Raw genomic sequence first — 22,852 nt, forward strand, 5'->3', positions numbered from 1 at the left:
ATTGCTAAATAAATAGGGGAAGATGGAGAGGCTGAAGTCATTCCGTTATGCTGATTTCCGTTTTTGTCCTGAACACCCATTCCTCTCTATGCCATGTTAGCTGGATTTGAATTGGTATCCACGCAGCGTCATTGCCCTGGTTTTGAAATTTCAGTAAGTATGTTGCCGACAATTGTTTTAAAACGTCAGGGAGTATTGTTGATATATTCCATTACTATGATGGAATCAGTCCAGAACCTAATCTGGCCAATGGGAGACTCTAGTTCACAAGAAATGAGTTCAAATAGTCGGCAAGAAGCTACTGCTCCACATAATTACAATCGAAAACTACCATAGTTAATTCTTTGGTGATAACCTGAACTTTCCCATCACAGGCGAAAGCAATGCAGACCCATTTTCGTCGATGAGTCGTATATACACACAAGCTCGATATCCGCTCTAGGATCCATCACTAAGCATGTGTAGTTGCTAGTTGCATATTCGCCCAAAGGACACGAGTTTATAACAACCGCAAACAGACGTGTCCTCAATATGTGGCAGTTTGTCCGTCCACTCAATTCATTCTCTCTTTGAGGTATAAATTATGATCGTTCCTACCAAACATTGTCTGCACAGTTCTTAGATAACTCTTTCTACTTTAACATGCTAGGAATATGTTTCCATCGGGAACTGAACGGCCCAACCAAGGCTAAAACGAATAGCGTAGGGTTGATTATTACTTCCGGCGCGTACTTTAAGTGGAATGCATATGCGCAAACGGTGCATCTGTACCGATGAGAAGTATGACATCATCATTTTCAAATTCTGGTATTTTAAGATTGACGAGTAATAGCAATTCTTTAGTTTACTCGGTGGTGCCGCAGTCCTAGTTGGTATCTGTAGTTCTTTAACAGTTCACACTTTAGATATGAAAACTTTTCTGTACGTCTCTGCCCAACAATGTGTATCCAAATGACTTTAACATTGTGACTTGAAAGTTTACGGTTCTGCCTTTGAAATTGAATATTTTTTTTAGCAATATCTTTCATCGCACATTTTTTGTCTTCTCCATCATCTAAATTTGCAAGAAGAAGTGAAGATAACGAACGGTGATCGACCTAATAAATCCTAGATAAAGAATACAAAATCATGAGACGGACAAACATGTGGAATCGGGTGCCCTGGAAGACCAAGCATCCCCTGTTTTCCCCCGTGCGCTCTCTCACAGAGTAATTCATAGTCAAAATGAATATGTTCTGTAGTTGTTCTTTTACTTTTGTTTTACGTACTATCGAGAGTTCTAACTGAAATTGAGACGTCACCAGTTGTAGGTGAAAGACCACAATTTAGCGTTTACCTCGGTAACAGTGGTAGTTCTTTATCGTGTCAACGCCTGCCGCGACGCAAGACCTGTTTTTAAGGTCATGTTCGAAAGACCCTTGATAGTCGAGCGTTTGGCGAAGTAGTAATTGATACCTATGTTTACGTCTTCTTAAATTTCACGCGGCTAATGGCACGAGCGGGGCTCGAACTTACAACATCCTGGTTATGAAGCGTACGCTCTCTACCCCTGAACTACCGCAACCGGTCAAAATCAGTATGTAAAGAACGGTCTAACAGTTGGTATGAAACAAGTCAGACAACACTCAACCCAGCCCACATATGTAAAAGCATATGGTGCTTATTCTTGTACTTTAAAACAGAACACATACTTGGATTTCTACATGATTTTATGTTTCGTTTTTAAACAATTGAAACACAAACTGTTCTAGCTTTTAAGGTATTCCATGTATAATGAAAGGATGATGAACAATTTTGAAGGATTTAGATCAACATAAATGTTTATTGTTAAATAATGATGAAAGTGAAGCAGATGAAATTCACATGACTGGTACATAATTAGAAGCTGACTTTTTTGCACTTAAGACTTTTTGGAAGAGTTGTCTGCCCTTTGTAAAAATAAGAAAAATCTAATTTTCTAAAAATGTGTGTGGTCAATGATTAATTTTATTTCATATTTTCATTAAGAGAAAGTGTATGTAACTTTCTACCAAGAGATTTGTATGAAAATATAATTTCTTCTAAAATATTGTAATAAAACATGCTTTTCTCATATACCTCAATGTTCAATTCTAGGTGAAATAAATCAAGCAGTAAACAAAATTTTGAAAATTCCTATGGTGGATTATTTTTATTTGATGAACCCTTCAAAATGATACCATGATTACAAAAATTCCACCATCCATTAATTAGATATGAAATATGGTCATTATACATTGAATACCTTAAAAACAAAAATGACCTGTTAAATTCAGAGTTGGATTTACTATATGCAAGTACCTGAAAAGCAAACACAGCTCTTTTTTCACGGACCCAGTCGTGTTTATACTGGTACCTCGTCGCTATGATGATTTTGCATGTCCTTGGGTTTCACGTTTGATTTACTTTCACGCGTGAGATCAAGACCGCCATCCTAGATTAAAGAAACATGGCGGATCTCTCCCAGATTCAGTTCCTTTTAAATTCGAAATGAAAAGTGAAGATAACGAACAGTAATCAACTTTATAACTCCTATAAAGAATACAAATTAAAAGTTTGGGTAATCACGGACCCATGGACATACAAGAAGTGGGATCAGGTGTCTAGAAAGAGTAAGCATACCCTATCGACCGGTGATACCCGCCATGAGCCATATGTCTTGATCAGGTAACGGAGTAATCCGTAGTCAAAATAAATGTAGCAAAGAACGGCCTAACAATCGGTATGAAACACGTCAGACAGCATTTGACCCAATAATAGATTGTATTGGCAAACTAGATCGTTATAACGGCCATAGAATTTGCGAAATGCTTACTTTAAACGAGACTGTTGAAACCCCGGTAACATCAACTTGTTTGTCAGTAGTCTGTCTCGATTTAAAAACTTATCATACGCAGAATAAGCTCGTGTGTATTGAATCAGTTGAGATATTTATATAAACACCATATGTAGGTGATAATGGAATATTTTTGCTACATAAATATGGGAAGTTGATGATGGAGAAGTTGAAATCATCCCGCTTGTCATAAAGTTAGTTTGCCATTAATATTTATTTTCAATAAAAATATTTTAAGTTGAAACCCATCTGATTCATAAAGTGATTTATTTGAAACTCACAATCTGTTATTCACGTCATATTAAAGTAGGTGACGTCGCATCTTAGTGACGTCAAAGTACGGAGAAGTCTCACGTTGACAAGACTCAATTAAATAACTTATTCTAGTACTGTTGTCAGTTATCTTGTTTTCAATGTTCGTTTCAAATTCTTAGTAAACTCGTGTAGTACATAGTTGATCCATCGCAGCTAAATACTAGTATTGCCAGTTTCGGAATGTTGAATTCTTCTTAGAGTGGACGCCAATCTGCTGAAAGCAATACCAATGGTTGTTGAGCTAACGATTGGTCAAGTCAGTTCGATACCTTGATCTTGGATGTCATGATAATTTCCTTTAGTATCATTTCGTGTCATTCACCACGTTGAGTAAACGCATCGCGTATTCGATTTCCGGTTCCGTTGCCCATGGCGGCCTAAACCTCATATCTTCATGATCTTTGGTTCGCCATTGCTTCACCTTCTTCCCTTCGTCTTTTACATGTATCAACGCTTCTTTCTAGATTCCACTAATCTTACAATCTTAAGTTTGGTCTGTTCTTCAAAAAGCTTCTCCTAACCTTCGATTTATTTGCGAGCACGTTCCATTTCCTATTTCCTTGTCAGTGCTGCGATCTGTTATTCAGCTCCCAGTACAGCATAGCTCTGATACCGTGGGTGGTGTATTTTCAACTTCAACGTTTCCCTGACTTTGTTTTTAGCACTTCCGCTTTCGCTGCGTTCATTTTAAGTAACAATATCCGAAATTGGATTTAACAATTGCAATATTTTCTAACAAATCTTTCATTTTTGCAGTTTTTAAAATTCTCTGCAAATGTTTTTATCACTTGAGTGTTGGAACGCCTGTCCAGACACTGTAAATGTGCTTCCTGAAATCGTTCATGTACTTTCTTTACCGAGGTGTTTACTGCATCAATTTTATCGTAAGTCCCCATTTTCTCTATATTGTTACATGTACAGTGTATACGATTTTAATTCACAAGTTGAGACTGATGTGTTGTTCTTAATCTCTGTACTTCAATGGAATCTTCGTTGGAACCCATATCATGTGATATAACGGGAAATTATCGAATATTCTTTACAGATTTCATTCTTGAACTTGCAAGCATCTGGGAAATGTTACGTTGGCTCGTTTGATCACACATTTAAGAGCTATGCGTTTCACATGGCTTCAATTCCTAAAGGCAGTAGATAGTATAAACTTATAATGAGAAACTATTATTTTATTCTTTTTTGATACATTATCTGTTATTTGACGTAATAGTACATTTATTATGATGTCATAGGTTTTTGTAAAATCCTTATTGTGTGCATGATAGAAAGATAATTAGATTTTTGAGGAATTCTATTCACAGGGTATATAAAAAAAAGTAAACTATTTAATTTTCTATAAATAGTAAATTATCTGTCCTACTGTCAGGGGTAATAACTCCAATGCTGGATTTTCTCTATTGTATATTCACTATTCAATGAATTCTTTGATATCCACAATCAATTTATATATTTACAAAGTAGTAGTTATTTTTAGACTGTTGAAATTCTAAAATCTTGTCATTTTAACCAGTTTTAGCTCACCTGAGCCAAAGGATCAAGTGAGCTTTTCTGATCAAAACTTTCCGTTGTCTGTCGTTGTCGTAAACTTTTCACATTTTCATACACAAGGGCAATTTCTATCAAACTTGGCACGAGGCATCCTTGGGTGAAGGGGATTTAAGGTTGAACAAATGAAGGGACATGCCCTCTTCAAAGGGGAGATATCACAAAAATGGTGGGGTTATTTAAAAATCATGTCAAGAACCACTAGGCCAGAAAAGCTGAAATTTATATGAACGCTTCCTAACATAATGGAAATTTAAATTTGTTGAAATCATGACCCTGGGAGTATGTTGGGGCCACAAAAGGGGATTTAAGTTATACATGCGAATAATTAAAGAAAATCTTTAAAGTCTTCTTCTCAAGAACTACTGGACCAAAAAAGTGGAGATTTACGTTAACGCTTCCTGATATAGAGTGGATTAAAAACTGTGCAGATCATTACCCCCCACGTGTAGGGTGGGGTCACAATAGGAAATCTTCTCCAGAACCACTGGGCCAATACGGATGTTCCGAGTTCCCCAAGAGTTATTTCCCTTTGTCGAACTCTTCCGTAAATTATGACGTAAATATGATGACAGTGGGTACATTTGCTAATTACTATCGTTGTATTATTTCTTAAAAGATGATATCCAGAGTTTCTGAGACCATCCTATCTCAGGGAAAAGGCAACTTTAGTGTGTTTATGAGTATTAGATAACAAAATGGCTCAAACAAATATTGTTAATTGCCATCTTTCTTTGATAAAAGCGTCACTCATGTAGAAGAGGAAACGAATAATGATTCAATAGCCAATTTGATGATCTTATTCAAACAAATTATGCTTGATATGGCCAGAATATGCGTACCAGTGATTGATATAAACAAAAATTGCGCTTTTATTACATTTATCGTACGTAATCGTTATGTACAATGCCAGTCTACGATATAATGTATACATTGTGTACCCACCATACGTCACAAAATGCGAAAGAGTTCGACAAAGGGAAATAACTTTTGGGTAACTCGGAACTTGCGTATTTCAATCAAACTTAATACAAATCATTCTTAGGTAAAGACAATTCAAGTTTGTTCAAATGAAGGGCCATGCCCCCTTCAAAGCATCTCTCAAAGTCAAGGGTTTCTAATCCGCTCCGCTCCGCTCCACATAAATTGTGATGTGGAGGGTAGCGGATCAGAAACCCTTGACTTGGGAAGATGTCTTCAAAGGGGGAAATGATAATAAAAATGCAAAAATAGGGCGGGTCATTTAAAAATCGGATTCTTCTTCTCAAGAACCAATGGGCCAGAAAAGCTGAAATTTACATGAAAGCTTCCGGACAAAGTGAAGATTCATGTATGTAAAAACCATAACACCTGGGGTTAGGGTGGGGCTACAATGGTGGATCACTATATGTGAAGGGAACCAAACTAAATGCGTAAAGCATCCTTAAATGAAAGTTTTAATGAAAGGTAATACCTGTCTACATTGTACAAGTATATGGGCATGTGATAAATAATATAAATTTGTAGTCAAGTTTAATAATTAAGTTTGATAATTAATGAATTTTAGGTGTTACCTTTGAATTTTTTTCTCGAAGCAAGCTGCTTGTATAATTTTAGTTTTACTCAAGCTTATTTATTGCTAGGAACTGCTGCTCGAGTGAGCGATGTGACCCATGGGCCTCTTATTATGTATTATAATCAAGCTGTTTAATGAAAATGATTTTCTGATGTTGATATAAACTTCTTTTTTTTTTTTTTTTTTTTTTTCTTTTTTTTTTTTTACATATCTGGCATCTTTAAAAAGTTGGCAACATATACATGTATATTTTCTTTATTTAATCAATACAGTTTTTCTACTTTGAACCATTATTAATTTTGATAAATCACATAATAGTGGAGCTACCTTGAGTGTACATTAATGATACCATAAACAAGTTTGTGAATGGTCTAAAAAGTGTAAAAGGCTAAAATTGCAATAAATCTCTCGGGAAGTCTGAATTTCGAGTCATCTATCGGTGAAAAGTGTCCGGTTCTTCATCATTTCCTTGTTATGAAGATCGTCCTTGACATAATAACTTGGAAAAAGCAATATTCCCCGAATGATTACAAATCTTCATTGAACCAGAAGACAACACATCATGCAATTTTTTCTCACACAAGATCTGTCCTCAATTACTTTTTTTGGAGCCTAGATGTCTTCGATTTTAATGAATATCAACAATTGCAGGTTGGAAATTTCTCATTTTAACAAGCATGCCACTGTTATCACGTAACTTGTCAGTTTCATCAAATATTTCATGTAAGAATCAGCTGTGATTATCTGTAGAATGAATGGTGTATCGCCACCCACGGTATGATAAAAAATATAATTGTGCTGGATGAAATACATGTATACATCGTTTTTAGGTTTTGATGTACAATTATATATCTACTGTACTGAACAACCGGTCCGTCATCCAAACAATGAAAATTCTTACACTGTATGAAAGTTGATTTAAGGAAATTCATCGTTGGAATATATGTGTACATTGGTAGAAGGGGTCACGGAGAAAACAGAAGGGAGATATCTAGTGATCATAGCATGAAGCTTACAAGCAATTTGAGCTTATTATGATATACACCCCCTATAACTTGCTTCCCAATCGAGGGAAATAAATGTTATTGAAGGGGTAATAACTCACGTATATTTACAAATACATAGTGGATCAGTTACAAAGTGCAGGGAGGAATTTGTACAACGGGCTATATAACTCTTGTAAAATGGATCAACCGTGGCCAAAGTCAAACATGATCGGATTCCGCAGTGGATAATTAGAACTCTACAGTAATTTTCATATCAGTATCTCCAAACATCACGGAATATTTAATTTTTACATTTCCAGTGTTTTTGCCTTCGATTGAATGATTTATGTTTTCCGCCACACTCAACAATTTTTCAGTTATATGGTGACGCCCAGTTTTTTATTGGTGGAAGAGAGAACCCAGATTCAATGTACCTGGGAAGAGACCACCAACCTTCCGAAAGTAAACTGGGAAACTTTCTCACTTACCGGCGCGAGAGGGATTCGAACCCACGCCGACAGAGGTGAGAGGCCGTCACTAAATGAAATGATGGTCACTTCTTCATGAATTTGGACAATGTGCGTATGAATCTTGATAAATATAGTACGACCATATTAACGGTTGGGAATTCCAACAGATTCTAACGTGCTTTGTGAAGTATGCTGGCGTAAAGCGTCGCAATTTCATGCCCTCGTGTATTTTCAAAATGAAATCCATTTCTTGAATAGAGGCGACAAAAGGGCTATGGTCGTTCATGTAAACTGGCTCCATGTTTGTTTTAAATAAGGAAACAACACAGACAGCGGGAGAAGCGATATTTAACGTGTACGCCACGTACGAGGGCTTGGGGATTTACCATGGCTCCAGTGGGTCCAAGACAAAGCCCTGGTGAGGGCCGTGAGGGCGAAGTTCCCAGATGCCCAATGTGAAGGAACAGAATCTTATTAAACTCTAAAAGACATGCCTTTTAAAATAAAGTTCTTTTTTTCCGTGTGTATTACAGGATAGCCTCCTTGGTTTGAAATATACACTGTAAAAGCCTCGATTAACACCTCGGCTTTTAAATTTCAAAACAACAATTCTCAACCTCGGAGGTTATCCTGCAATATAAACTAAAACTGTCATTATTTCTTAAATGCAAGGCGGCAATCGCACATTTTCGGGAAGCAGATAAACAACCTGGAATGTATTACGGTAACCTCCTTTTTTTTTAGCAAATCAAAATGCAATAACAATTACTCATTGTCTTTTTTCTCGAATAGATATTTGCTAGAACGATGAGATCTTCCCATAGCAAGTCTTAAAATATGTTAATAGCAGGCCAAGCGTCCCAAAGCGACGCGACAAGCTCGCTCCAATGATTGCACCTTTGCTATGGGCTCTTCACCAGCTGAAAAAATTATGAGTATCACCCATAGTGCTCTGGAAAAATGTCGCCGTCACTGCAGTACATGTATACTTCATGCATATGACAACCCCGTAGATAAAATAAGTATTCTAAATTGTAGTAGAGAAGTGTACGCTTTGTTGATAATTGCTTGGTTTGAAGGAAGAAAAGATCGCATCTAATTCAAACGAATAGGCGGATTAAATGTCTGAAGTCGTGTTGCAAGATGCTAAGGAACTTTGCTCGTTTCAACATACATATATCATGATAACTAATTAGTGACTTACACAAAAGCAAAAAAACCAACAACAAAAAAACCCAAAAAACTTGAATTTACATCAAGTGGACGCTTGTGTATTTTATAATTTGATAAATTAAACTTCTGCAGTTCTTGAGAGGAATTTCAGTACATTTTGCTAGTATGCAAGTATCCCTGAGGGTTATTGTAAGAACTACAATCTACATCACATGTATTTCAAAAATGTATCTCAGAATGTAGACTTTGAGGTGCAACTCTGCAAAGACTATAAAATATCATTTATATGATGATGAATTATCAACCTTAGAGTTCCAATCATTGACCTCTCGATCGTTTTCGATCCCATATTTTATTCCTGCGCTTTTAATATGATCAGCTAGGTGAGTGCACGGTTATTTAATTGTTTATTATGCCTCATTTTCCACACTTCTCTTTTTTCAATTGGTCGACAACATGAATCAAAAGTGATAGTGTGTAGTTATAAATGACTGAGATGACCCTCATTGAAGCCTGATCGTCCTCTTTAAATCACCGCATTATTCATTATTTAAGTACTTGCACGAGAATGTAATTAAGTATCGGAAACGAATGATACTCTTTCATGGTGTACTTTATAAATGATTTATTGTACAGGTACTTAATTGTATATTAGCAACTGTTAAATAGTACGCTTCTCGTTTTTAAAAATATCTGGTAATATAGAAATCGTGTCAAGGTCACGACCTAGAAAAAGATGATGTAGAAAAAACACACACCACACTGTACAGTATTTCCTTGAGGGTGTCAGCAAGCCTTGGGTAAATTATCTCCACAAGTCAAAAGTTATAGTGATTCGTTACCTCGCACTAACAAGGTAACGGATCAATAACCCTTGACTCCCTCAATGATATACTTTCACCGTTACATTGTACCGATACATACTATTATGCAGAGATACAAGCATTAAAACTATATCAAAACTTATTACAATGTTTACAACCTGGATCTGAGGGACTTACTCGCCACAGCTGTTGTTTGCGATCGTAAACTGGTTCTTATAAGGGAATGGTTAATTCGTGATGCCATTCCATTGCATAAGGCTTATTCGTGATTCCATTTGGGACTTATCACAACTTTTCATAAGATAAATTATCATAGCTCTACTGATTTTTCACTATATAAATGTAAACCGACACATTTTGCGGATCCCCTGTACACATTGCTGTAAAATGACTGATTTACTGTACATATTGCTGTAAATCAGTGTAAATTGACTGATTCACTACAAAAAGGTGCATCAGTTCGATGAACTAATAGACTAGAAAAAAATTGATTGTTAAGATTTTTTTTCTCTCTGTTATCTTGAACTTGAAGGGTTAAAATCACAATATGTGTGATTACCTTGAACCCAAATCCTTGTCTTACCATCAACGGCAACTCCAATCCCTGTTATTTCTATCAACTTCAATCTCCTTAGGTACAATCAACTCCAGTACCTGTCTTCTATCAACCGCAATCCCCGTGTCTACATTAATACGCAATCCTCGTGCTTACATCGTAGCTACATCAACCCGCAATCCCAGTGCCTACATCAATCCGCAATCCCTGTAGCTACCTCAACCCGCAATTCCCGTGCCTACATCGATCCGCAATCCCCGTGCCTACACAAATCCACAATCCCTGTAGCTACATCAATCCACAATCCCTGTAGCTACATCAATCCGCAATTCCCGTGGCTACGTCAATCCACCATTCCCGTGGCTAATCAATCCGCAATCTCCATGACTACACCAATCCGTAATTCCCGTGGCTACATCAATCCCAACACAAGTGGTTACCGTTTCTGACATCTACACTTTCATGACTGAATGAATCAATGTGTGAGGGACGTATATATGTGTTACTCAATATGTCTGTTCATATACATCTTTATGTAGATGTATGTACATATGTATTTATTATCAGCTGCATATGGTGTTGATTCAATACGTATGGTCTTGTTCTGCGTATGATTAGATTTTAAATCGAGGCAGGTTACTGACAAACAAGTTGATGTTACAGGGGGTTCAACAGTCTCGATTAAAAATCAACTTTTCGCAAATTCCATGGTCGTTATAATGATCTAGTTTGCCAATACAACATAGCATTGGGTCAAATGCTGTCTGACGTGTTTCATACCAATTGTTAGGCCGTTCTTGACATACTGATTTTGACTATGGATTACTCCATTTACCTGATCAAGACAAAGGGCTGGGGTGGCCGGTCGACAGGCGTACTTACTCCTCCTAGCTACCTGATCCCACCTATAATATGTCCAGGGTTCCTTGTTTGCCTAACTCTTTATGTATTCCTTATAAGAGTTATGAGATTGATCACTGTTCGTCATCTTCACCTTTCCTTTATGTATGTGGTAAAAATGAATAAATAATATAAAAAATAGGGTAATGAATTTCACGATTACGGTAAAGATTTTGCTCATTTGATACTACATGTACAATGTATATACCCAGACTGTCTGCTAGATACATGTACGCAGGAGTAAAGAAGACTAAAAATACTACACTAATTTACAGGCTTTGGCCTCATACTTAGACCCAAAGAAAAAACGACCGTGAAATTCACATTTCAGCGTGTTTCTTAACCCCAAGTATTTTATGCAAACATTTAGGTGAAAATTGGTCCAATAGCCTTCCAAAGACCAAAAAAAGGTTTAAAAGTCCAGGAAGAGGACAAAGGTCGCAAATGAATAATTACTGTGTATTTAGATTACCTAGTAAGTCAGGGGCGGATCCAGGAATTGTGGTTACGGGGGGCGCCACTTTATGAGACAGTGGGTCCAGGGCGAAGCCCTGGTGGGGGTCCAGGGGGCGAAGCCCCCGGAAGCTCCTGGATTTTAAAGATTTTATGGGGCTTGAAATATTTCTCCTATTAAGTCATTTGTACTATTTTCTATCATTTTTTAAAGGTGAAATTAATAAAATGACCCAAATTTTAAGAGGGTTTTGGAAAAAATTAAGTTCTCCCAATAAAGTAATTCAAGAAATCAAAGGATTTTGTCATTTATTTCTCAGGGAGTGGAAGAAATTATTGCTTCTTTCATCGTTTAGTACATTTTCCGAAACAAGATACCGCGATTTACCTTAAATTTGAAAATTTTAGGGGGGGGGGGAGGCGCCGGTTGCGCCCCCTCTAAATCCACCACTGTAAGTTGTATAAAATATTAACAAAATGAAGAAGAAAAATATTAGTAAACTACAAACAAATTAATAATTCATGAAAATATTTTTCATCTACGAGTACTGCTATTTTAATATTTTTTGCCTCCGAGGCAGAAAACAAAAACTGGTCATGTGACATTATTTTTCTTGTAGTGTCATGATAAAGTGACGAGATTCAACGACAATTTCTGAACTATGAATAATCTGATTACGAAATATGGCTCCATATCAGCTACAGATGTAAATATTCATTAATTTTGTATAACTTCACCGGGTAACGTGATGAATTGCATAAATCGTATACCTGTCATGCATTGTTGATGAAGAATACCACTTTCCATTTGTATATATGTCCTCATAACCAACATCGAGTTTTAATATTTTCTTTTTGATAATGCATGCATATTTCAGAATGTTCTAAACCCAGCAAATGAAAAATCATAAAGAGATATTCGTTACAGTATATAATGAAATGCAACCAATATCAAATATTCTGTTTATTTGCCAATGAAATTTAAAATTAAACTAGAAAATAAATCCCTTTGGTCTTTATCGAAATTATAAATTTTAAGCAGACATAATACCAATAAAGTCGAATTTCAAGTCTGCCTTGGATAGAGTTGATTTCAACCTCAGTCACCTCGTGCCCGATAAGTGACGTTGTATGAAGTAAGCAAAAGTTGAGTCTCATATTTTATTCAATCATCTGCTGAGTATATGTGTTTGGATGGCATCTGTATACGCCATGATAAAAATCACCATACTTCATTCGACACATACGTTTTCTTGGCATTTACGGAACAATAATCACTATCAGGTAATTTCTTTATCAAATCAATCATCACAATATGACTAGTACTTCTACGAGACGGCACAGGAGTGTCACAAAACTCCAATTAGAACGTTTTCCGTTGAGTAGGTCCTCAAGATACTTATCTGGAATGCACTGTAACAGCATGTTTTAAAGTGTCCATACTAATGCTTAGTCATCTTGTGCTTTAGTACAAGTGTTTGTCATATCGAACAGTCACTACTATAACATCTGCTCGACAGCCCGTATTTCTTCTTTCGTTAGTGGGTTCAGATGAAAACCTTTTGGGTTGTCCTTGTGTTCAAGGTCACGGAGCTGCTGCACTTTGGGTTTTAAGTCCTGTCTTGTGTCCGAGATTTCCTTGTCCAGCTGATCAAAATCTGAAAACGCAAAGACTTTAAAAGCATGCACACTCAGACCACAGTAATTTAATTGGGAAGGATGTGTGTGTGTGTAAGTGAACTCGCTGCCGACCCAAGAAGCCTATAATTTAGGTAAATGTACTCATATTTTTCTATTACCTGTAAACGAAAACTGGGACAATGCACGTGCAAAAAGACATACACATATCAATCTATCACATCATTAAATAATTAGAAAATGGCTGATTGTGTGTAAATTGTACCGAAAACACTGTCAAAATAATAAAATAAAAATGGTCCTTATCTTATCTAATTGCAGTGACCTTATAATTTGACCTTTTGACCTGACAACTTGCAAGGGTTGCCTAATAGTCACGACTAGATTACAAAGGTTAAAGCGTTATCTGGTAATGATTATCAGTCGGACAAAATTAGTGCATGCATAGCAGATCATGTGCAAAGTAATGTGCGTTTATTCTCTTCTTCAAAGGCAGAGAAGAATTTCCTTGTAGTAGCCTGTCCGACATATTGGTTACGCGGAGCATCGTGTGTAAAGGCATCTACCGGGTAGCCTTGTAATACTGGTTACACGGAGCATCGTGTGTAAAGACATTTATGGGGTTTGTCTTTATGAAAACAAGGAACTGCACGTCCGAAAGGTGTTGCACTTACGAAGTAAAAAACCAAGTCTGCTACAATAACTGCGAACAATTATACAACATGAAATTACATGTTAGACTACAACGATTGATTGGTAATATTGAAATAATGATTAAATATCATATGCCCATTTTGTCCATTAAACCAATGGCTTTCTCGTTGATTTAGAAGAAGAATTGCGTTCTTGAAACAAAATGAAATATGATTCTACCTGATTTTTTCTATCATAAAATGTTGCTTACGTAATTTACAATGTATGTCAGAAATCCATAGATGAATGCGTTTCTAATTGATATCTATTTTCTTTCTTTCTAATGCGATATGGTCCAATGGTCGTGAGACTTGTTAAGAGCGCATTTTTTTTTAACCCCAAGGATTTGAGTCCTGGAGTAAACGATTGGTACATTCTCAGAATTACCTTTTACAAAACAATTTCCCCGTACAGTCATGTTCTTATAAGGTGCAGTCTTTAACAATCTAAATAAATATGCATTTTGTAGTGCTTTTTCTTCTTAACCATACTTCGTGCGTATGTATGTAGGTAGGTAGGTAGGTAGGTAGGTAGGTAGGTAGGTAGGTATGTATGCATACCACGTTACTATATATTGCAAAAAGTAACGCTTTGAACTTATTAACTAAAATTCACAATGGCGAAATTTTCTGGTGACGACAATTTAGAAAAACCAAATTCTATTTTTGAATTTCTATGCTGTTATAAAATATCTAATAAATGCATAACATTCAGTATAATATTATAAATAGGGCGTGTAGTTGTTAACCTTGGCTGCGCTACGCTGGCAATGATTGTCTGGGGGTGATGGTTGATTGTATCTTGTTTAACGTCCCACTCGAGATTTTTTCACTCATATGGAGACGTCACCAATGCCAGTGAAGGGCTTCAATTTTAGGCCTATGCTCGGCGCTTGCGACCATTGAGCAGTGAGGGTTCTTTAGCGTGCCGCACCTACTGTGACACGGGACAATCGTTTTTACGGTCATCAGGGGGTGAAAATGTCAATGTTACCCTCAACTACATGTGCACTACTCATATATTATGTGACGAAAGGATTTGATTTCATCTAATATGTAAATTATTTTATTTTAATTCTTTCCGTCGCCCAACGGCCACAATCAGGGGGGAAATCTTTAAATTGACGCAGAAACAAACTTTTAAATTACATTTCAACCGTAGAAGGAGCTTAGAACTGTTCAAAAGATTTGTCAGAATCTAGAATAGCTAGTTTAAGCACTGTATTAATTCAATGTAAGTAAATACGTATACATGAGAAGTTGGCATGACATTGCTATACTCTTTCGATTCGCCGTGCATCGAAAATGATGTCAATCCTTACAATTTCATAAATAAATACAACACATGCATTTAAAATGGTAACCGATAGATGTGCGCAGTATATACGTTTAAACTTTATTCATGACGTTTCATAAACAAATTCTACAATATATATTAAAGCTTCTCGTCGACTCGAATATTTGTGCCAAGGGGTAATTGATTATTTATTACTTCTTATAATTAGTGACCATTACATGTACTTAGTACGATATGGAGTTATAGAGTTTACATCCAGGGAAAATATCACGGTTATTATAAGACTCAGCAGGGGATTCTGTAATGGATAATTAAAAGCCACTCTGCCCATTCCATGCATCGGACAATATTGATACTGTATATGGATTCAGTTTTCTCCATTGCCAATACGAATGATTGTACTTCCTATTGTGTTATCCTTCAAGATTAATGTAGTTTTACCAACTTAATGAATCTGACCACAACTGATAAAAACACAACTGGATGACTTTTTTCATGCTTTTCACTGCTAGTTTTAATCGTATCTTTGCACAGCAGTTCTCATTTTTACCTTGATAGGATGGAATTTATTTGTGGTTCAATGTGCTTTAATTTGTAGAGAAATGTTCTTGAACTGAATGTAGGAAAATCCACACTGGTTAAACAAGTTTTTTAACAGTCTAAGCCAGAAAAGATTGTGCACTGAGCAAAATACGTGTATAAAGGTGTTGGGGGACATGTATCAATGGTTATTGCTGAGGATTTGAAATCCATGCCATTCCATATCCAATTATACCCACACTTTTAAGATTTGGCACTTATTTTACTTCTTTAATGCATTTTCATTATCGAAAGATTTCTCTTTTCATTATCCTCAATTTCAATGGTTAAGAATTCGGTGCTAATTTGTGATTATTGATTTTAACCCTTAAAATCACACTTTTTCAGGTCATCAACCATGCCAGTTTGTGATCAACTTTCAAACAGTTTAATTTGAAGATCAGTAGGCATCGAAATAGTACGTATTAATCCTAGTATGCGGAGAGAGCATGATAGCGGAAATCTCCCAAATTATTCCCGTGACACCATGGGACTTCTAAACAGTCACAGACATTAAATAGCGGAATGGACACTTACATGTAGTCTGATAATTACGGCTGTCAGAATCAAAATGACACATAAATTTATATCTTCTCTGTAGATCACACAATTCTTTAACACTGCACCATATTTAAAACTCGTTTCACAAGTATACTTATTCTCAATTTGTTGTAAAGCAATTTTCCACCTTTACGTACAAACTACTTACTTAAGATCTCTGTGACGCAAATAATTACAGTAAACGAAATAACAAATCTAAAGAAACTTGATCTTTGAGAGCTGAAAGGAAATAAACATAGGTCACGTGACCATTGCGGCAGACAGAAAATCTAAACAATATAGAGGAAATTCAAGATTAAAGCATGGCAAACTCTCTGTAGACGAATTTACCTGCTTACAACAGAAAGACGAATCTTTTATTTTGGCATCTGCGTAAGCTAATTCACATTTCGATAATGTGTCAATAATGGCGTATTAGGCTTCAGGCTTATATCAGATTTGTTTTAAGTTCAAAAGATCAAACAACACCTTTCAGAAAGAGGAGAGTTGTTGTAAGAAATACCAATTATCAATCCAACGACGGAGCAATACAAACGTTACCCATGTGAGATAGCCATGTGAGGCGTTTCTGCTTTAAACTGTTACGACGTCATTGACTATGACGTCATATATTTGCTATTGGTGAAGTATAGACTAATATTTTGTATTATACTTTCATGTAAAATACTCGAATCTGATTGGTCGAGAAGCATTTGAAAAAAACATACTGTTACCCTCTGAGAACTGAAAGCTCGCGTTCCAGGTTGATAGAATCTAGCAACGGGTAACAGTACTTAACAACGGGTGATATTATAAAAAAATTTATCAAATGCGTCAAATTTATGCGCATACGGTTCGCCGTAGATTGTCAAACGACGTCGTTTGGGCGTTTGTAATAAACACGTATACGAAATATCGCATGACAGTGATTGATCAAATGTCAACAGACGCAAGTCTTTCTGCTTTGTTCTTTATATAACATTCAGTATAATGCAATATTTATATACAACGTTTTCTTAAATTTCGATTTGAGTAGCTTTCTGGAGGACAGTCTTGGGTTTTTCGGTTTACATTTTTTGTAAAAGTTCCCAGTTTGCTCTTTCATACTGTCTGATTAGTTTTTGCATTGAATTTCAAATGACGATTTCGATGATCTTGAGAGTAAAAATGATCTTTTTTATTCACTCTTGTGAGATAGCGAAATTCCACCTCGGGAGCAAGATTCCGCAAAGCTTCGTCGTAAACAGAGCATCTTGTCTCTTCGGTAGAGTCCCCCCCCCCCCTCACATCCTTACTAACAAAGGGGTCTATCAGTGTCATACTATATTACGTCATTGATTATTGTGGCATATATTTTCCATACATTATGTTGCGTGGTGAAATAAAATAAATTGTATGTTTTCTTCATATTTCGATTTGATAAAACCTTTTTGAGGTTTAAGTGCAGTGCAAACCATTTTCAGGTATGCTCTTTCTCACTGCCTTATTAAATTTAACATTCAAGTTCGAATAATAATCATATATTATTTTAATAATCCACTGAAAGGTGTAAAAATTGGACAATAGTAATTATTTTTACTCATGTAAAATTTGAGTCTTTGGCAAGTAGTTGACAGTTTTAAATATTTTCAGACACTTACATCATCACTCTTAAATACACCAATTCCTAACTAAAATCGATAGTTAGATAAAATTGGACACACGTGTTTGTCTAAATTTACAAATACTTGTTCTCCAGAAACTATAATGGATAGAAACACAAGCTAAAGTACATCACATACATGCATTCTAAATATATCTCACTGCAAACAATGGATGCGTCGCTCTTTAAGTATCAATCCCGGATGCAGCTTTATATCTTTATGAAATATATAACGCACGCTGAAGATTCAGCACAAATCTCAGATTGATCATTTTCCCGACCCTCGTGGTAGCTTCAGCCTCCGTCGCGTAATATCTGGGTTGTTAAGTTAATAATATTGTTATTTTGCCAAGCATTCGGCGTTAAAATTGAAAATTACGTAACGGATCTTTCCGATGACTTTTGTTTTACAAAACCGATGTCCTCTGTCAAGGAAGGCTTTGACACCACAAAGGATTCCTTACCGGATTCACTAGGTTCCGGGGCTATGAAACTTACACGAGCTCAGTTTTGATTTAAGTCTCATTTTTAATAAAGGGGGCATATTGTGAATAAGTAAGACTTTTATCAAAATCAAAAGGCCTGATGTCCATCGCACGGGTCTCAATCCTACAGCTGATGGCGTTGGACGTTTCACAACAAACGGTCAGATCAGACAACACACTAAGACCTAAGTGCTAAACATCAACACTCTAACTGTACTGAAAAAAAATCATTTAATTATAGAAAAGCATCGAATTCTAATTAAAAAATTGTGAAGAAAAGGGCTTTAAAACATGACGAAGTTTTAGATGAAAATGCTTTTAAGAAGTCCATTAGAAAACTCAGAACGTTAGCTATTGGGATAACTGGGTTAAAAGAACCGTTTAAGATATTATCATTCTTATTTTCATTTACTTGTTTGACTTTTCGTTAAATATCCGGTGAAATTTTCCGTCAATCAAAACATGGATACCCAATGGTAAGAAAAGGAAATCACACCCACACCTATACCGGGAAAATCTCACCATTCCGCGCTCAACCATCCGGTTACTCCGATGTAGTCTTTGGTCCATACTATCTGCGTATCATATACCCTAGAGATAACATGTTTGAAAATTTGCCACAAGTTTTAATTATTAATTAATAATTCTCTCTAGAGATGAAAATCTATGCAGATTGTTCAACGCTTCATCAGTGTTAAAGTAACCCGACATAGTGCTTTGTTCATCAAAGGAGAAGTAGATACGGAGGGACATGTTTAGTGTAAGCTGCATGTTAAGGACATATAGCTATCTTAGTGATACACTGACAGTTTGTGAATGGAGAGTGACTGACGGATTTACTTGTGCGAGATAATCATGACACAATCCGTTAATTCGACGTGACGGTTACAAAACACCACACGTGTCAAAGAAATCAAGCGGGGTGTTCTACATAGTTTTACTTGTTTATTAGCACTGTGAAGGCGATGTCAGAGGAACAATATTAATTTTCGTAATTATCGGATAACTTTTGTATTTGGTTTACTTGCAAGAAGGTATGTATACGGTTTGTCAAATACCCAATTCTGTTCTATGATATCTCAATTCTAGTAGCTACGATTCTCAAAGTTCTAACTTGTGTTTAACACAGTTCTTATCATTTAAATAGAGTTAATTTACTTTCATTGAATTACACATCAGAAAGTGAGACACAGATAAAGAAATCGATGAACCAGTCGCTCCCATGGGAGAGATATTTAGATGACGGTTGACCAGTATCGCATTGAACTCGATTTTGAAAGGATCATGACAGTACAAATGGAATACAATTTTTAAACTACGGAAAAAACACCCCAAAATAAAATAAACACTAACAAACAAACACCGCTAATTGAATTAAGCTTTCGAGTTTTAGTTCTTTAATTTGGCTATTAGTTCTGTTATTAACCTAAGCTATCAGCGCCAAATCAATTATTGAATTTCCAAATTCATGACGACCAGGTCAGTTTGACATTTCAATCACGTGTTCATGCCTTCATCTTCTGACCATTTATTTTGCTCATGTGACGCACACTTGTCGTGAAACTGCTGGTAATTTATTACTTTATTGTGCAGGTGAACAGTTCAAAACTCTGTATCTATCTGAAACACAAGCAATGTAAATTTTTGTACATATATTTCATCTTTTACTTTTCAGAATCAAGCAAAATGGACAATTCGACTGGAATAATTTCTAATACTTCTAGAAATATTTATCAGACACTAGAAGAAGTCAATGCATCGAAAGCTGAACAGCGCCTCCCAACGGTCATCTTCCTCGTCTTTCTGATTATCGTAGGACTGATTGGAAACACAGTGGTCATTGTTGCATACTCCCTGAAATACCCACCGTCCACGTTCAGACTGTACATCCTAACTCTAGCTGTGCTTGACTTTCTCTCTTGCCTCATCCCAATGCCCCTTGAGGTCGTTGACAACGCATACCCTGTAATGTTCTATAACGAGGAGTTCTGCAAAAGTGGACGTTTCTTTGGCAATGTCCTAAAGATCGGATCTGCGTTTGTTCTTGTTGTGATGGCGGCCGGTAGATACAAAAAGATTTGTCACCCATATTCAAAGCCCACCCCGTTGCTGGTGGCGCGTCTATTATGTGCAGCATCAATCGTCCTTGCCATCGCCCTTTCGTGGCCTAACGCAATCATACAAGGAATAAAACACGTGTATCTCCCGGGGAACATCACTGGCTTTGACTGCTCTATCGATGACGTCATTCGGGGTACTAAATACCCCTTTATCTACTCCACCACTTTGTTTGTCGTGTACGTTATAGTGTTTTTGTTGCTGACTGTACTGTACAGTTTGGTAATTTTCGCCCTTCAACGTCATGCCAAAAAACAAACGACTCGGAACCTCAATGAAAGACTAAATAAATTGAACCCCAGAATAACAAAACTCATGATTGCAATAACAGTGGCATTCATTTTGTGTTATTTACCGAACTGTCTTCTGGATGCGATTTCCACATTCAAAAGAGGAAATATTTTCCCACCGAGTCCCATTGTCTTGGGAACGCTTCCGCTTTTAGCCAGAGCATTTTTTATCAACAATGTTATCAATCCTTTTATATATTTGATAGGAGAATCCAAATTCCGCAACATCGTGAAACAATCTTTGAGATGGTTGTATTATACTGTTTGCTGCCCTAAAGAAAAACAAAAGCAAAGATTTGCCATAACAGAGTCATTTCGCTTAACGGAGGTTAAATCGAATGATTCTGGCTAATTCATGATGATCGTCAAATACATGTTTCATAATATGTATACAGTGATGTTGGTTGTTTCTGAACACGTGGGGATTGTTCAGCTTCGAATGCTATTAGAAGTATACGTTGTTTATTGGAGAATGTTCGTCCTGTGGCGGGTTTTTTTCCTAATGAACAATATCATCCCGTGTCCGCTAAAGCTATCTGAACGTTTGATATTTCGTCAATGAAGAAAACTGCGAACTAATACGAAGGCGAAAACATGCAATATACAGCGTCTTTATTCACTAGAGTATTCGTTATGTAATGGATACAAAGTTGCAGTACTAAAATGCTGACACCAGTGAAATATCAATTTGAGACATCATCTCCCAGATAAGGTCATACGTTAAGATTGCTCTCCTTACGCTGATGAGCACAGGGCACTCCGGTTTTGAGATAGTTGTTTTGTATCGGTGACTTCACCTACTTCCGGTTTCCTCTTGTTCACTTAAACATTGTATATACATGTACGGAGTTTTTCTGCATTTCATGTAGTGTTAAGACATGTTTATGGACTACGACTGTGTCGTAATATAATGCTGCACACTACATTTAAACAGACATGAGGACAGTGTTAAAAAAAAAAAGATATGGATAGAACGTCGCTAACAGATACAAATATTGATAAACAAGTTTCGTTAAGGCAATTTTATTGTTAATCTCCATAAAAGTTGAAATCAAAAGCCCTGAATGCCATAATTCATATCTAATGATATTTCTTATATTAAGCAGCGCGGTGTAATTAACGGTTGCTAAGATGCAGAAAACTAAGTACTAATTTAAAGTTTGTTATTGTTTGACTTTTCCTTATTTGATAGAGCACCATGCTGGACCGTGTTCGCGTCTTGTTATTTTCGCTTGCTGTTGTACAATGATATACGATTTTGACCCGTTTTGTTTAGAGTTATTATATATATTGTCCAGTATTTGTCATGTTTTAAATTTACCTGAAGTAAAAGAGAGCGAAAAGTTGGATAAAGATATTCTAGTACATGTATACGCCATTTAATTTGAATTTATTCGACCAATATAGATATTACTATTTGAAAAGGGGTCATTTATGAAGACCAGAATGACTCGAAAGAAAGGATAGAAACAGGATTTAGATTGGGAAAAAATGGTGAAAATAACGACGAGTGACCAATCTTTAAAAATCCTAGCTATAAAGAATACACAATCGAAAACCGGGCAAACACAACACCCACCGGTGGGATCAGGTGCCTAGAAAGAGTAAGCATCCCTGTTGACCGGTCACACCCATTGCTTGTTAGTTAGCAGTTATTTCTATCTCTCATGGGTGATTTCTGTATTTTCTTTTTGGTTGTTTCACGCTCCATTCGACAATTTTTCACTTATGACGTAATGTCACTTCATGGCGTGACAAACTTTGACTTATGCGTGACACTCAAGGTCATATCAGTAAGGGTTCTTTATCGTACCAACATCTACCATGACACGGGACTTTCGTTTGTAAGGTTACATTCAAAAGACCTGTAGCTATCACTTTTTATGCCGGGTACTTGACTAAAGAACATTTACTACCTATGTTAA

General features: G+C 36.3%; 2 protein-coding genes across 8 annotated transcripts in view; one reads left to right on the plus strand and one right to left on the minus strand.

The window, feature by feature from the left end:
• LOC125672191 (C3a anaphylatoxin chemotactic receptor-like) overlaps positions 1-22,274 on the plus strand; it is a 32,310-nt gene extending 10,036 nt beyond the window's left edge. For 2 of the 5 annotated variants that reach the window (XM_056163454.1, XM_056163453.1), the window contains 2 exons: positions 16,201-16,270; positions 20,195-22,274. In XM_056163454.1, coding sequence (XP_056019429.1) covers positions 20,206-21,279 — 1,074 coding nt within the window. In that variant the 5' untranslated portion in view covers positions 16,201-16,270; positions 20,195-20,205 and the 3' untranslated portion in view covers positions 21,280-22,274. Of the gene's footprint in view, positions 1-13,302; positions 13,419-16,200; positions 16,271-19,028; positions 19,554-20,194 lie in introns of those variants that run through there. The other 3 variants (XM_056163455.1, XM_048908348.2, XM_048908349.2) reach the window with 3 other exon arrangements.
• The window catches only part of LOC125672195 (p53 and DNA damage-regulated protein 1-like), a 93,669-nt gene that overhangs the window by 14,683 nt on the left and 56,134 nt on the right, over positions 1-22,852 (minus strand). For 2 of the 3 annotated variants that reach the window (XM_048908356.2, XM_048908355.2), the window contains exon 4: positions 12,794-13,304. The exons of the other annotated variant lie outside the window; for it this stretch is intronic. In XM_048908356.2, the coding sequence (XP_048764313.1) occupies positions 13,147-13,304 (158 nt within the window). In that variant the 3' untranslated portion in view covers positions 12,794-13,146. Of the gene's footprint in view, positions 1-12,793; positions 13,305-22,852 lie in introns of those variants that run through there. 3 annotated transcript variants of the gene reach the window in all.

This window comes from Ostrea edulis, chromosome 4 (assembly GCF_947568905.1).
Source record: "Ostrea edulis chromosome 4, xbOstEdul1.1, whole genome shotgun sequence".
Lineage (NCBI taxonomy): Eukaryota > Metazoa > Mollusca > Bivalvia > Ostreida > Ostreidae > Ostrea > Ostrea edulis.